Source organism: Paramormyrops kingsleyae, chromosome 5 (genome assembly GCF_048594095.1).
Source record: "Paramormyrops kingsleyae isolate MSU_618 chromosome 5, PKINGS_0.4, whole genome shotgun sequence".
In the NCBI taxonomy this organism is placed as follows: Eukaryota; Metazoa; Chordata; class Actinopteri; order Osteoglossiformes; family Mormyridae; genus Paramormyrops; species Paramormyrops kingsleyae.
This window is the reverse complement of record NC_132801.1, coordinates 34457683-34471529: the sequence shown is the minus strand read 5'-3', so window position 1 is coordinate 34471529 and position 13847 is coordinate 34457683. Positions and strand designations below refer to the sequence as shown.

General features: G+C 40.5%; 1 protein-coding gene and 1 long non-coding RNA gene across 3 annotated transcripts; one reads left to right on the top strand and one right to left on the bottom strand.

The window, feature by feature from the left end:
• Nucleotides 1-881: 881 nt before the first annotated feature.
• LOC140590915 (uncharacterized) lies at nt 882-4872 on the top strand. 2 transcript variants are annotated; one of them, XM_072712639.1, is made up of 5 exons: nt 885-1254; nt 1857-2135; nt 2963-3175; nt 3590-3727; nt 3922-4872. In XM_072712639.1, exons 1-5 carry the CDS (start codon nt 1155-1157, stop codon nt 4350-4352), a joined length of 1161 nt encoding a protein of 386 aa, XP_072568740.1. In that variant the 5' UTR covers nt 885-1154; the 3' UTR covers nt 4353-4872. The 2 variants fall into 2 exon arrangements, with proteins under 2 accessions (XP_072568741.1, XP_072568740.1); XM_072712640.1 differs by lacking the exon at nt 3590-3727 and having other exon boundaries at nt 882-1254.
• Nucleotides 4873-10810: 5938 nt separating this feature from the next.
• Nucleotides 10811-13549, bottom strand: LOC140590999 (uncharacterized). The gene is made up of 3 exons (XR_011991885.1): nt 13430-13549; nt 12041-12088; nt 10811-11786 (listed from the first exon to the last, which is right to left on the bottom strand). It is a non-coding gene; the product is annotated as an uncharacterized lncRNA (long non-coding RNA).
• Nucleotides 13550-13847: the final 298 nt, after the last annotated feature.

Sequence of the window (13847 nt, the reverse complement as noted above, 5' to 3'; positions counted from 1 at the left end):
AATACACAGGACAAGCCGAAAATAGGCAACAGGTGATCAGAATCAGGAATAAACACGAGGTAACGAGGGGGGCGTGGCACACAGGAGGACTGGTCGCGCAGGTCATGACAAATATCAGTTGAAATTTTCCTTCTGTTTTAGAATTTGATATGGACATATTTGGTATTAGCAAATTCTTGGTCTGCACTAATACCTTTAAAAATCTTCATTAATGACATTAATGCTGTTAAAATATGAAATACTGGGGAATTATTAAACATTTAAAATAATTCTTATTGAAATACTGCATGTATTTTCTAAGTTTAGTTCTCTTCTGTTTAGATATGTTTGTCCAGTATTGAGAAGCTGGTATATATTTGTGGGTCTTCATCTTCCCTTTCTCACAGTGAGCATAAAGGAGCAATTTAAACCTGTACACTTGGGAGACACCATAGTGCTCACCTGCTCAGAAGGACCCGACGTCACATGGTATTTCAATAATACTGTAATCCAAAATCAAACACAACAAAACTATATCTTCACCATAAAATCTACTAGTGCACAAGGCCCATATGCGTGCCAGGGGCATGGAATTCAGAGTGATGCATATAATCTCGAAATGAAAGGTATGTAAATATCTGCAATTGACATTAACCTATTATTACATTTAGATCCTTGTAAAATGTGCTACATGCTGTTTATATACTGTACAAATATATACAAATATGCAGCTATAGAAATATCTTTGGTAATTTAGTACAATGTTCTTTTTTTGCTTAGCAACAATCATTTATGAAGCAATACATGAACTCGTTCAATTTGTGAAAGTGTCTATTTAGATATTTCAAATAAATGGTGATGCGGTTACCTAGTTAATATTTACGACTACATAACATTTAAAGAGAAAATAAGAATAGTAAATTCGCCTTGATTGGCAGGTCTGAGCCTGACTATATCTAATCTCCTTCTTTCCTTGCTTCTTTCATATCCCAGATTCCTTTCCTCCAGAAATCCTAGTCATACAGTCTGGAGATTCAGTGGTCTATAAAGATGACTCTGTTCTTCTAGCCCTTTACGTGGACGATTGGCAGAATTGGACGTGTTATGTGTATAAAAAACAGCGCCTTTACCGTGTAAAAATAAAAGATTACCCAATAACTGGCCCTTTGCAGTTCATGACTTCCTCTGTGGAGAAGACCTCAGAACCATATATTTATTGGTGTAAAAAGAAGAACACAGACATAAGAAGCAGCACTGTTGTACTCATGGTAACTGGTAAGAAATGTTTTCATTAAAATGTCACTTTCTATACTTTCCTTTTAATCCATTTTTACACTAGTTATACAGTTTTATCTGAATGCTTAAACACTGTATACCTATGTGTGTGTGTGTTTGCTAAATGTATGATAGCATTTTTTTGCAAACAAGTGCTTTCCATTTACACTGTCAGCGTGTAGTTGGTGCTTTGTGTGTAAATTCAAATGACAGTGTGTGTGAGCTATTTTTGGCGCAAAAACACAATTTTTAAATAGAGTTTGAAGAGTTTTGCAAGAATTATGTGCTTTTTCAAGAGATATATGACGTCTTACTGGTTTGGTGTAAGGTTTTGTGGTTAGTGTGTTGAATTTAACCTATAGTTTCACAGATAGTGCCTAAGCAAGAAATAATTGGAAGAGTGCACAATTAATGTGAATTTATCTGAACAAGGAATTTTCCATCAATCAAATCAATCTTAATTTACAGTTGACATGTATGTGGGGAATTATTTCACTCATATATAGTGTTGTGTTTTTGTGTCACATGAGAGTTTTCTTCATAATTCTTTGAATTGTTAGTCTTTGTCTTTGTTTCTCATTGTGCTGTTCTCACCCCTTTAGATCTAATGGTAAAACTTGTCCCTCACCCTGCTCTTCCAGAACTGGGAAAAGATTTAGAATTGGAATGCATTGTTCATGGCGCACCAAAGATAAATAACGTCACTTTTTATAATGGCAGCGATGTAATACAGACTCATAGCAAAGTGAAATATACGATTAAAAATATGACAAAGACTGACGAAGGAAACTACGAATGTAAAGCTACCTACACGAACCAAGCGAGTACCAGCAATAGCGAGTTCACTGTCAAGTCTGTGCCTCAGAAAGTCTTTGGCATAGGTAAACAGCTGAGTGAGTGTGAGAGTGTGTGTATGAGTGTAAGTTCTGTCTTATTTACAGTGCCAGTCAAACATTTGGACAAACTGCCTAGAAAGGAGAGTGAAAGAGTGTTGTATCACATAACCTGGCCACCTGACCTAATCACAGCAGAAATTGTTTTGAGGGGTTTGACCAGAGAGTGAAGGAAAAGTGGCCAGTGAGTGTCCAGAGTGGGACCTCCTTCAGGGCAGCGGGAAAAGCATCCCAGGAGGCCACCTCATGAAACTGGCATAGAGGAGACAGTAGGGTCAGCCAGTCCCTGGGGCGATTGGGGTTAAGGGCCTTGCTCAAGGGCTCAATGGTGGGATCACTCTGCCGACCATGGGATTTGAACCAGCAACCTTATGAGTTCCAACCCACAGAGCTGCCCTACAAATAATATTTTTGTAATACTTTTTGGTCAGTACATAATTCCATGTATGTTTTATTTATAGTTTTATGTGTTTTCAATTATTCTAAAATATAGAGAATATTACAGGTAAACCTTTCTACAGGAAGGTGTGTCTAAACTTTTGTCAGGTACTGTATATGTCTACATATTTGTTTGTTTATTAATTAATACCATATTTTCAAATTCTCTTTCTGTCTCTTTATCTTTAGGTTGTATTTTGTTTTATGTATTCTTGACTTGATGTATGTTTAAATTGTATACTCATGTTACTCCCAAAAAAACTCCTGGTAGGTTTTTTTTACACGGTAAATAAAAGGAATCTGTTTGGTTCTGATTGTTTCTGATTTCTCATTATTTCTGATTGGTTCTGATTATCTCCCTTTTCCTGTCCCTCCAGAAGTGACTCTAGTGGCAGTCATGTCATACACGTCTGGATATCCTGTGTGCACTTGCAGCGAATACAGGCCTGGCGGCAAGTCTGAATTCTATGAGATTGTAAATGGCCACTATATAAAGGTTAATAATTCACACAAATACAACGAATCCAATAAGTACGCCTGTAGAGTTCGCTGGGATATTGGAGCCTCCTCATTCAGTCTGCCATACTCTGGTGAGTCCTGGATGGTGATTTTATAATGTGCAAAACTAACAGTCTGCATTCATGCCAAGTCAACCAACCTATGGACTCCATTCCAACAAGACACATGGTGCTATATGGGAGAGCTTGTCTATTAAAGTTATGGCGCCCCCTGGAGATCCTGCAGGTGCTGGCAGGTGTCTAGTGGAGGCTCAGTTAAATTAAACCACACAGAACAGTGCAGATTTGCTTTTAGGACTGGGTTGGGTTAGGGCATTATGCATGAATCTTGGCAGATAAAACAGATTCCATACATGCTACATTCTTCAGAGTTTGACAAAGAGTCTTCAAGTCTTCCGGTATAGCAGACCAAGAAGCTGCCTTGTTAGTCAGACAAAGTATTCAGCTGAAGATTCTCTTCACCATTATTCTCCCTCTCGTTCTCAGTTGTAGTGTCAGGAGGTACAGCTGAAGTTGGTCCCAATACAGGTGTAATCGTGGGGATCATGGTGCTCATCTTGATTGTAGTGGGGCTCATCTTGACCGTGGGATATTTCCGCTGGAGCAGTAGAAATAAGCAAAAGTGTAAGTCTTTATTTTGTTTCATTGTAACAGCTTTGAATTATCACCACCTTTCTATGCTTGAATATCCAACAGTAGTCAAATTCAGCTGACTTATTTAATTAAATACCCTTCTTTATAATTATCTGCAGTTGTTCATCTGCTTAGTGTGCTTCTCGGATATGATTCTGTTTTTAGCCATTCTCTCTCAATTTTAGCCGAGGCATTGTACCAGGAGGTGCCACTAGATGCTGTGAAATCCGACAAGGGGGAAGGAGGTTATGAGGAGCTCAAGGGAGGAAAAAGAGGAGAGAGGAGTGGAGAGTACGACACACTGAAGGGGCCGGATGCAGACAAAGTCACAACAGCGGAGGTCTCAGACACCGGAGAGCAAGGTGGCTATGAGGGCCTGAAGGTTTCTCAAGATGATTCAAGGAGAAATGAGTACCAGACTCTTAAGGGGGAAGGAAGCAAGGAGGCAGAAGGGGGATACGAGGCCCTGAAGACATCTAAGGCAGAGGAGGATGCAGGAGTGTACCACACCCTCGGCCCAGCAGGAGAACAAGGCGCAGAGTATGAGGCACTGAAGCTGTCCAAGGCAGAGGGGAAGGAAGGGGAGTATCAGACTATTCAGCCGGGAGGAAATTAAATGGGGGCCTGTACTCAATGGAGTGAATATGATCATTGTCTAACAGGTGGTCTGTCACCAGTGGGTTACATGGGAAGTTGCATTTGCACGTCTGTGGTGCATGAATCCAGTGTGTGTGACACAAGCGCATGGAAAACAGTGTGTAGGTGTTAAAGAAAATATGTCGCTATTGAGGAAGGAGCCAAACGTGTGTTTGTCATATGTTTCTTTCATTATTTCATTGAACTTCCACATATAGATTTAACTGTACGATTACAAGCATCATATAAAGTATATTTCTGCTTTGATATTGCATTTTAATCATTACTCCATTTTAATGGGGAATTCAATACATTTTGATGAGTTCAGAACCATATAAACATTACTTTCGAAAAGATGCCATACTTAAGCAGTTTATAGACAAATACAAAGACATTGTTTTTTCTGTTACCTGTCGTTAAGCAGCTAATTGAATATATTGTGTGAATTTGTGAATTAAATATATGACATATAAAAATATATTTTTTATTGATATAATGAAGTTGCTTATTAAAAAATATGCAAAATTCGGTTGGTGCATCTCTTTTTTTCCAGGTTTATCTAAACTATTTCAAAAAATCAACTGGTTTTCAATTTTGTAATAGGATTCAGTTCGACTTGAATTGACTAGACTTCACCACAAGGTGGGGCTGTCAACAATGCTTTCACGTGGTTGTTCTCTGTCGTCTCTGCCTAAATTTTATAATAATATTTTGCATAAAGAGCAAAGGTAGTGTTAGTGTTTGAAAAGATACTCTGGTGTTTGTATTTTCAAGGGTTTGTTGTTTGACTGGGAAATTAGATGAAATAGAAGTAAAACATTAAGCAATTAATATATAATCAATACTAATTATTTAACAGCTGAATAATCAATGAAATCATTAACCATATTATAGGGAAATAATTTCAGACACAGGCACAAGCAGTGCTCATTCTAATAGGAGTAACATGTTCCCTTTGCTTGATTAGACACAGAGTTCAATATGGTGCATATGGACCCTGAGAGGAATAGAGAAATTGCACTCCTTCATACTGTCATTAATTAATTCAGGGGTGCCCACACTTTTTCAGCTTGCGAGCTACTTATAAATGACCAAGTCAAAATGATCTACCTACTATAAAAATGCAAAACATATATTTATTTATAAATATATTGAGTATTCTTCCATCCATCCATCCATCCATCCATTTTCTGAAATTATTAATGGTCCAAAGCATGTAGTGTAATGGACCCTTATTGTATTTCTTAGGATTTGTCATTATTTTTCTTCCCCAAAACTGAATGTGCAGCCTAAACCGTAAGAGCTAGACTGACCAGACTTGGTAGAAAGATGCCAATTCCTATCCACTACTCAGACTATCTGACCCAAGTCAGTCATACATTTTGGCCAATATCTCCTATCCTGTTGGCCCTACAGTCGATTTTTTTTTCTGCAGATACAGCCAGCCATACCCTACCAACATTCCATTTGGACTATGAAGCTCCGCCTACTTTTTTTGCTAATTTGCATAATATGCAAATCCTACTTCTGCCTTAAAGTCCTACCCCATCTGACCAAATCAGACAAATGTAGTGTCAAACCAATCAGTCCTCTGAGCTGATCAAAAGATATTGAAAAAAGTCTGAAATTTGTCTATCGTACGGCCACTAGTCACGGCAAAACTCCACCTAAATTCCACCCATTTTAGTCTGACTGCTATAACTTGGCCATGCCTTGACCTACCTTAACCAAATTGGAAATCCCAGCACCATTCTGGGGACACCGTACGAGGCAGGCTGCATTTCGTCAATAGGGGGCGCTACAAATGCCTACTTCGAATATCTCCTGAACTGCTTGGCCAATCCAACCTATGTAAATCTGGTATCATTTAAATCAGGAGACAGTCAAGTTAAATAATTATTTAAAAACTCGTAAACTTTCTGTAAGGTACGGCCACCAACCATACCCAGACCATACTGGTGCCAAACCCATTTCAATGAGACAGTTATATCTCAGGCCTACCTCAGCCAATCATCACCAAACTTGAATATATCCTGTAGGACGGTACTGGAGAGGGACCGTCCAAATTTGACACTGATCAGTCAATAGGGGGCGCTACAGTAATGTAACATGTGTGTCTAAACCTGCAAAACTAGTGAAACTGACATTTTTCTCATTTCTTTTCCAGTGACATATTACTAGTCAAAATCCTTTGTACTGCAAGTTCTGTGAGTCATGAAAATCAAGATATATGTACTGTCTAATGACAAAATTGGTTTGCATTCCCTCATGATGTTTAATAAATGACATATTCCTATAACTCCTACAATGTACACCCCACCTACGTCATTCTGGTAGCAGGCCAATCAGGATACTGCCCTTATCGATAATTTTTTTTTTTTTTAAAACTTGACCTGCCTGTACAGTATAACCACTAGCCACACCCAACCTGCACCATTTCCATGCTCAATCGGAGGCTAACTAGGCGACTCGGCAGCTTGCTAGAGTTTTGCAGCAGCTGGCGCGGTTGAACGCGCATGCGTGGTGTAGTGACCCTTGTGTCCAAAAAAGATCAGATGTCAGACTGGCTTCCCTGTGTGTCAATCAAGTGACAAATGTCATAGTGCCGATGGAGGATAGGCTATCATCCATCCTCTATTTTTTTACGCCATGAGATCTACAGTACCCACACTACCTTTGTGATTGACCAGTAGATCGATATCAACCAGTATATCGTGATCAACGTATTGGGCACCCCTGAATTAAGTGATCTTGCTACCCCACTCTCCCCAGCCCCATTCCTCCCTAACAGATGGATTCAGGATTACTCAGTGATTTAAGCTGATGATTAGTGGGGGGGGGGGGGTGTGCTGAGTACGCAGGGAAGGCACAGAAGAAAGGTTTACAGTTACATACTGTAACTGTCATTTAAGAGACAGGCTTATTCACAGATTTCAAGTTTTTATTACTTTTATGATTCTATAATGGATTTTGTAGCTGCACTGAGCAGCAGAGGGGAGCTGATGAAGAAAATGAATGAATAGGGATAAGTGATGTATGTGAATGTCTTTATACAGTCTTTGTAGAAGGCCTTAGCTGGTCAATACAGTGGAGATATGTAGTGCATGTGGAGGTTGTTACTCTATAAAGTCTTTGTAGAACACCTTAGCAGGTCAGTGCAGTGGGGATACAGTATGTGATGGAGGTGAAGGTCTTTAATATATACTGTCTTTGTAGAACACCTTAGCTGGTTAATGCAGAGGGGATGTATGATGGAGGTGAAGGTCTTTATACAGTCTTTGTGGGACACTGGGGCAGGGATATATGATGGGCGTGAAGGTCTTTAGGGCCATACTTTTTCAATTAAGAAATTAGGGTTTGTTTTATAACTCTAAGGCTACTGCATTTCAAAGTAGTCCATAGGACAGAAGCCAGTGCACCTCCCTCATGCTTACATGGCCTCAGGAGGGGGTGCTACATAAATTGGAGGCTCCACTGGGATAATAATTATTACTATTAATACGTGATAATAGTAATACATAATAATAATACATTTCAGATAGCTTGATGACTGGGATTTTAAGATGGCATTTTTAAGGCCTAGTATCATTCTTAGCATTGATATTGTAAGGTTGGTGAGAAATGTGTAAGTGACATTTTTTTAGTTAATTTGTTTGGCAGATCAGAAATAAGAGTCAGTGAGGTATAATTAATCGCAACTGAGAGCATAGTGCAGCTCAGAAATTGGTGAAGGGAGGAGGCATCAACCCTGAGTATGCTTTGCTGGTGAAAGACGTCCCTGAAGAGGCAGAGGTATCTCTCGTTGAAGAGACTTTTCAGTCCTTCAAGGCCCTGGGAGGTGCAAGGTACAATGTAGCAAAGGTACAAACACGATGTCTGATGGTTATATGTGAATGCCGTAAAAGGGTAATTGTCAGAGCCATCCCGCTAGATGTGTTACCAGAGGGAGGTGACAACCCATGGAGAATTTTGGGAGTCTCTGATGAGTGGGTTGAAGCCGTAGGGAGTCGACATCCTCCTGTGTCAGCAGACAGGAGGGAGATCGTGATGTGAGTATAGCAAGTTCACCCCTGGCATGCTTACTGGAAGCCATCATTCGCGCTGTTGAGGATTTAATGCAGAGGCAGGGCAGGTTGTCTGCAGATAGTAGCATGCTCAGGGGGCTGCATAACCTTCTCATGAGTTCTTCCAACATCACCAAGGGAGGAACAGCTCAACAACTGGATTGAGCAAACACACCTCTCATGATAGACAACTCTGAGCGATCAGATTACGAGAGTAGATTGAAGATTAGAGAGAGTGTAAAAGGACCGGCTGCTGTGGTAGCCCAGGCTGTTCGATGTAGACACCCAGACACATCCCCCAAAGAGTATACTGAAGCCACAGAGAATACTTTTGGGTCATTTGTGACTGGAGAGGAACTTTAGTTCTCGTTCAAACTCTGTTGACAGCAATCAGGGGAGCAGTTGTCTGAGTTTCTTACACAGATAGAGAAAGGTTTGAACAGAACAGTACAGGAAGGGGGTCTCCCTACAGCAGAAGTAAATAAAGGGTGCCTAGATCAGCTTGTTATGGGTGTGGTGGGACCGGATATGATGCTTGTGAATTTGAGATTGAAGAAGCGAAGAGATCACCCACCTAATTTCTTAGGACTATTAAATGAAATCCAAATGTAGAAGGGATATGAGGCTGCACGCTACAAGATAATGTCTACAGTGAAACCCGCTAGGGTCAAGGCCATTGTGGCACAAACAGATAGTGAAGTGCAAGCACTCCAAGCTGACATAAATACCTTAAAGTTTCAGGTAGCTGGATGTTTGGTCTAGCCACCGCTTCCTCCTGTAGCAGTTCGGGAGCACAGGACTTTACCAAATGACTACAGAGACTCTGCCTAAGATAACAAAGATGTAAAGGCTCTTAGGAAAGAGTTGAGGAAACTTAGGAAGCAGGTCAAAGTTGTGTCAGTTAAACTAGCACCTGCAGTTACAGAGAAGTTGGAGCATCTGCAGTCATCCTCTTTGTTACCCCTAGGTCAGGGACAGAGTGGGTTTTTCTGTTATTGTTGCGGGGAGGATGGACATGTGGTTGTAAGGTGCAACAGATCGGAGGATCCACAGAGAGTGATCCAAAAGTTTATGCAGGTGCAGCACTCAGTTAAGGCCGGCAGAAGTGAGCTAAGTGTCCATGTGAGTAGAGGTTCTGTCAGTACCCATACTAGTTATTTACCTCAGGGATTGGTGGGACTAACCTCCACTGCTCAGGTGAAGGTGGAAGGGAAGGCTTACACAGCTCTGCTTGATAGTGGGTCACAGGTGATGATTATTTTCCACAGTTCGTACTACAAGCATTTATCACATATTCCACTGTGTCCCGTAAGCAGTTGGCTATTTGGGGCCTGAGTAACTCTGATAAGTTACCTCTACTAATAAGTTACCTCTAGGGCTGCCACATTGTTCAGACAACATTCTCACATTGTTGGTCATTAATGTGTATAAAGTGCATCCTTTCACTTCTAGCACCAAGAGTGGGTTAAACACTGTCCCCCTTTATTCATTGAAAGTGAGCCATTGGGTGGTAGCACCCTTATTACCTTATTACCCAAACCTTTGCACTTCCCTCTGCCCACCATACTGTTCATCTGCATTCGACAAAAGCAACTTTTTGGAGTGGAATGTGTGGAATGAGCCATGCAAAGAAGTTTCCATTCCAGCTGGCACCAATGTAGCACAACTGAGTGGCAGATATGGCAACTGCTGTCAAATGCGATGACCATAAGAAAAACTCAAAGACTAATCTATCCCTTTTTGATTTGGGGGACTCATCCATTCCAGAGGAGTAGAAAAAGAGACTCAACTAAAATAGCTGAACAAGTTGTGTTTTCTTAAAACGAGTGGGATGTTGGTCTGTCGTATAGGGGGAGGAACACAGCATCAGACTTACCAATGATAGTCCATCCAGAGAGAGGTCCCGCCCTATGGCACCTGCTGATCTGGACGATATACATCGTCATTTTCAGGGGCTGTGAGCAGCAGACACCATAAAGAAATCAAGGAGTCCTTACACATCTCCTATAATCACTGTGCAGAAAAATTCAGGGCAGCTGTCACGCTATACACTGTAAAAAAAAATTGGCTGCCCCAATTTAAGATTCTTATGTAACTAATTACATCATCTTTTTTGAGTTCTCTCAACTTCTGGTTTATATTTGTTCAACAGACTTATATTTTTAAGTTAGTCGAAAAAGGCCTGAAAGTCACCCCAATACTTAATTCAGTGTTATGTCACCTTGTAGTCAAAGTACCACTAACACAACATTATCAATTAGACATACCAGCTTAAAAAGGGTGATGTTATTTGTTACTTTAACTTTTTAAATTAAGCCAACAAACCTTCAAAACAACTTTTACATGGCTACTAAAATAATCACATTAACCAAACTTTTACAGGTATCAAATGCAACATTTTTTATTGCTGAAGTTTTGTAAATCCACTGTTCAAATGGATAAAGTTATTACATAACAGTAATCCACTCACGCATTGCTGGGTACAAAGCAAATATGAAATAAATCAAGCAACTGGTCTTTATCAATTAGTTAAACCCAACAGAAGAGATTGAGAACAGGTATTTTCTATGAAAAATTATGCTCACTTCTTCAACTGCCACAATCTTCAAAAACTTTTTAGCATACTTCCATGAGAGAATACAATGTGTATCAATTTTACAACATTTCAAAAAAACAATTCAATTAAGCACACAAGAAGGGATGACCTCAAAAGTACAACTAACACAATTAGGACCCCATAATACATTCTAAAGGAACTAAGAAAGCTATCCCTTTTTAATTTTTTTTTCTCATGTACCATAAGAGTGCCATGTGCAGATACATTTTGCAAACATTTCAGCAAAACAAAGCTATAAATAAAGAAGTATGAAATACACAATTCAGCTCTGACACAATGAAGATCCCATTATAAATTTACTGCAACTAAACTCTGCAGGTTATCCTTCAGTAAACGGCTGATGAAACATTTCTGTAATCACAACAAAACATGAATTTACTAGGACATCAGCTCATTCAAAAAAAAAAGGTGCAAGAAATTGAGCGCTCTAGCTCTTTAACAGTCTGTTCTTCAGAGACAGTGTTTGGGCTGAGCAGTGCTCTCCAAGAAAAAGGAAAACCTTCTGAATGGTCTCAAATGTATATTTCCATTCTTTGGGGAATTCAATGTTGAGGGCATAAATAAGCCCAAAAAGCAGTCCAAATGCAGTTGGATAGTCAGTGAGTCCCTCAAGGACAACAGTCTCCTCCAGCACAATTATGCTGTTCACTGACTTGGGTGGGACTGCCCCATCTTCAGTGGTCTCCAGGATGCCCATTTTCATGCCAACTTTGGTTTCCAACAAGTCAGCTGCCTAATGCAATTAACATAGAACAATAAACAGATGTAAAAAATAAATAAAATTGACTTTTACTAGTATTGTCAATGTCAAGGAAGTCTCTCCTCTACAATGTGTCAACACCTATAAAGAAATGTTTGCCAGAATTTTATGAATCCCGCAAATATGAAGCTAAATTGTACATAAATTACACAACAAAATGAAGGTCAAAATTAATTCTTTTATCGAATAGGACTATAGTTTTTAAACCATGAACACAGATGACTTACTCAAACGAGGCAGCCTCGATATCAACTCCTTGGTAAGTACAGTATGCCCTGTAATGCCAAAGTTACTAATTAAATTGCAGTAAACTCATGTATATCGCAAATGCATTCATAATGACAATAATGCACATAACAACAATCATTTTACGTAGCATTTAAGGACCATTATTTAACTGTTCATTTTCAACGCCGTGTATATATAGTTTTGATTATTATTATTTTTTTTTATGTCATTTATGGGTACAACGCGTTGATTAAAAATACTGGGGTCGACAATTATTTTGGAGGTGCTGAAAATCAGCACCTCCAAATCCGAGACCATGGTCCTCAGCCGGAAAAGGGTGGAGTGCTCTCTCCAGGTCGGGGAGGAGGTCGTTCCCCAAGTGGAGGAGTTTAAGTATCTCGGGGTCTTGTTCACGAGTGAGGGAAGGATGGAGCGGGAGGTCGACAGGCGGATCGGTGCGGCGTCCGTAGTGATGCTGGCGCTGCATCGGTCTGTCATGGTGAAGAAGGAGCTGAGCCAAAAGGCAAAGCTCTCGATTTACCGGTCAATCTACGTTCCTACCCTCATCTATGGTCATGAGCTGTGGGTAGTGACCAAAAGAACGAGATCGCGAGTGCAAGCGGCCGAAATGAGTTTTCTCCGCAGGGTGGCTGGGCTCTCCCTTAGAGACAGGGTGAGGAGCTCGGTCATTCGGGAGAGACTCAGAGTAGAGCCGCTGCTCCTCCGCATTGAGAGGAGCCAGATGAGGTGGCTCGGGCATGTGCTTAGGATGCCTCCTGGACGCCTCCCTGGTGAGGTGTTCCGGGCATGTCCCACTGGGAGGAGGCCCCGGGGAAGACCCAGGACACGCTGGAGGGACTATGTCTCTCGGCTGGCCTGGGAAGGCCTCGGGATCCCCCCAGAGGAGCTGGAGGAAGTGGCCGGGGAGAGGGAAGTCTGGGTTTCCCTGCTGAGACTGCTGCCCCCGCGACCCGACCTCGGATAAGCGGAAGTAAATGGATGGATGGATGGACAATTATTTTGCGTCTACGTCGTCGACTATGTTCACTAATCGCTGCAGCTCTATTTATGGGACTTTGCAAGAAGTTAGTGTCAGTCACTTTGAAAAAAAGCGCAACAAAACTGCATGATAACAATTACTAATTAACTAACCTTATACAAATAACTGACCATGTCACCTTAATTTGCGATGTACTTCATCCTAACGGTTCAAACTGCAAACCATTGAGGCAAATTATCTTATAAGGTCTGCGAAAAAGGTGCAAAAAATTACTACGGTAATGTTTAGAATACGCATTAGCGTAGAAAAAACAGCGACAATAGGTTATGTTTACTTGGTCTAAACTGTCGAATACTCTAAAGTCGCTGAAATAAAGTTTTGTTCTTACCTCGCAGAAGTGTCCTGCATCCAGTCGTTTAAGTGCGTCTTCAAGTTAAAAGTGCGCGAAATGGCGTCTTTTCTAGATAGTCACCTGTTCCACAGTTAATGCTCACGTGACATTTTACGTCGTACTAAAGAGAGCAACTCGTTTTTTTGCACCAAAGGACTTTCTTGAATTTACAATCTTGAAAATTGAGAGAGTAAGATTAAAACCATTGTCACAATATAACCCACGCCTTAAAGTTGCAGTAACTTAGTTTTTTATACATGCTGAACGTTTTCAATGTATAATTTTTTACAGTGTACCTGATCAGAATACAGTGCCATGCAATGATGATGCGCTTGACTTTCTGAATGGGAGCAAGTAGTTCTGTGTTAGATTTTCGCAGTGGATACTATCAGATTCCAGTGGCTGAAGGGGATAA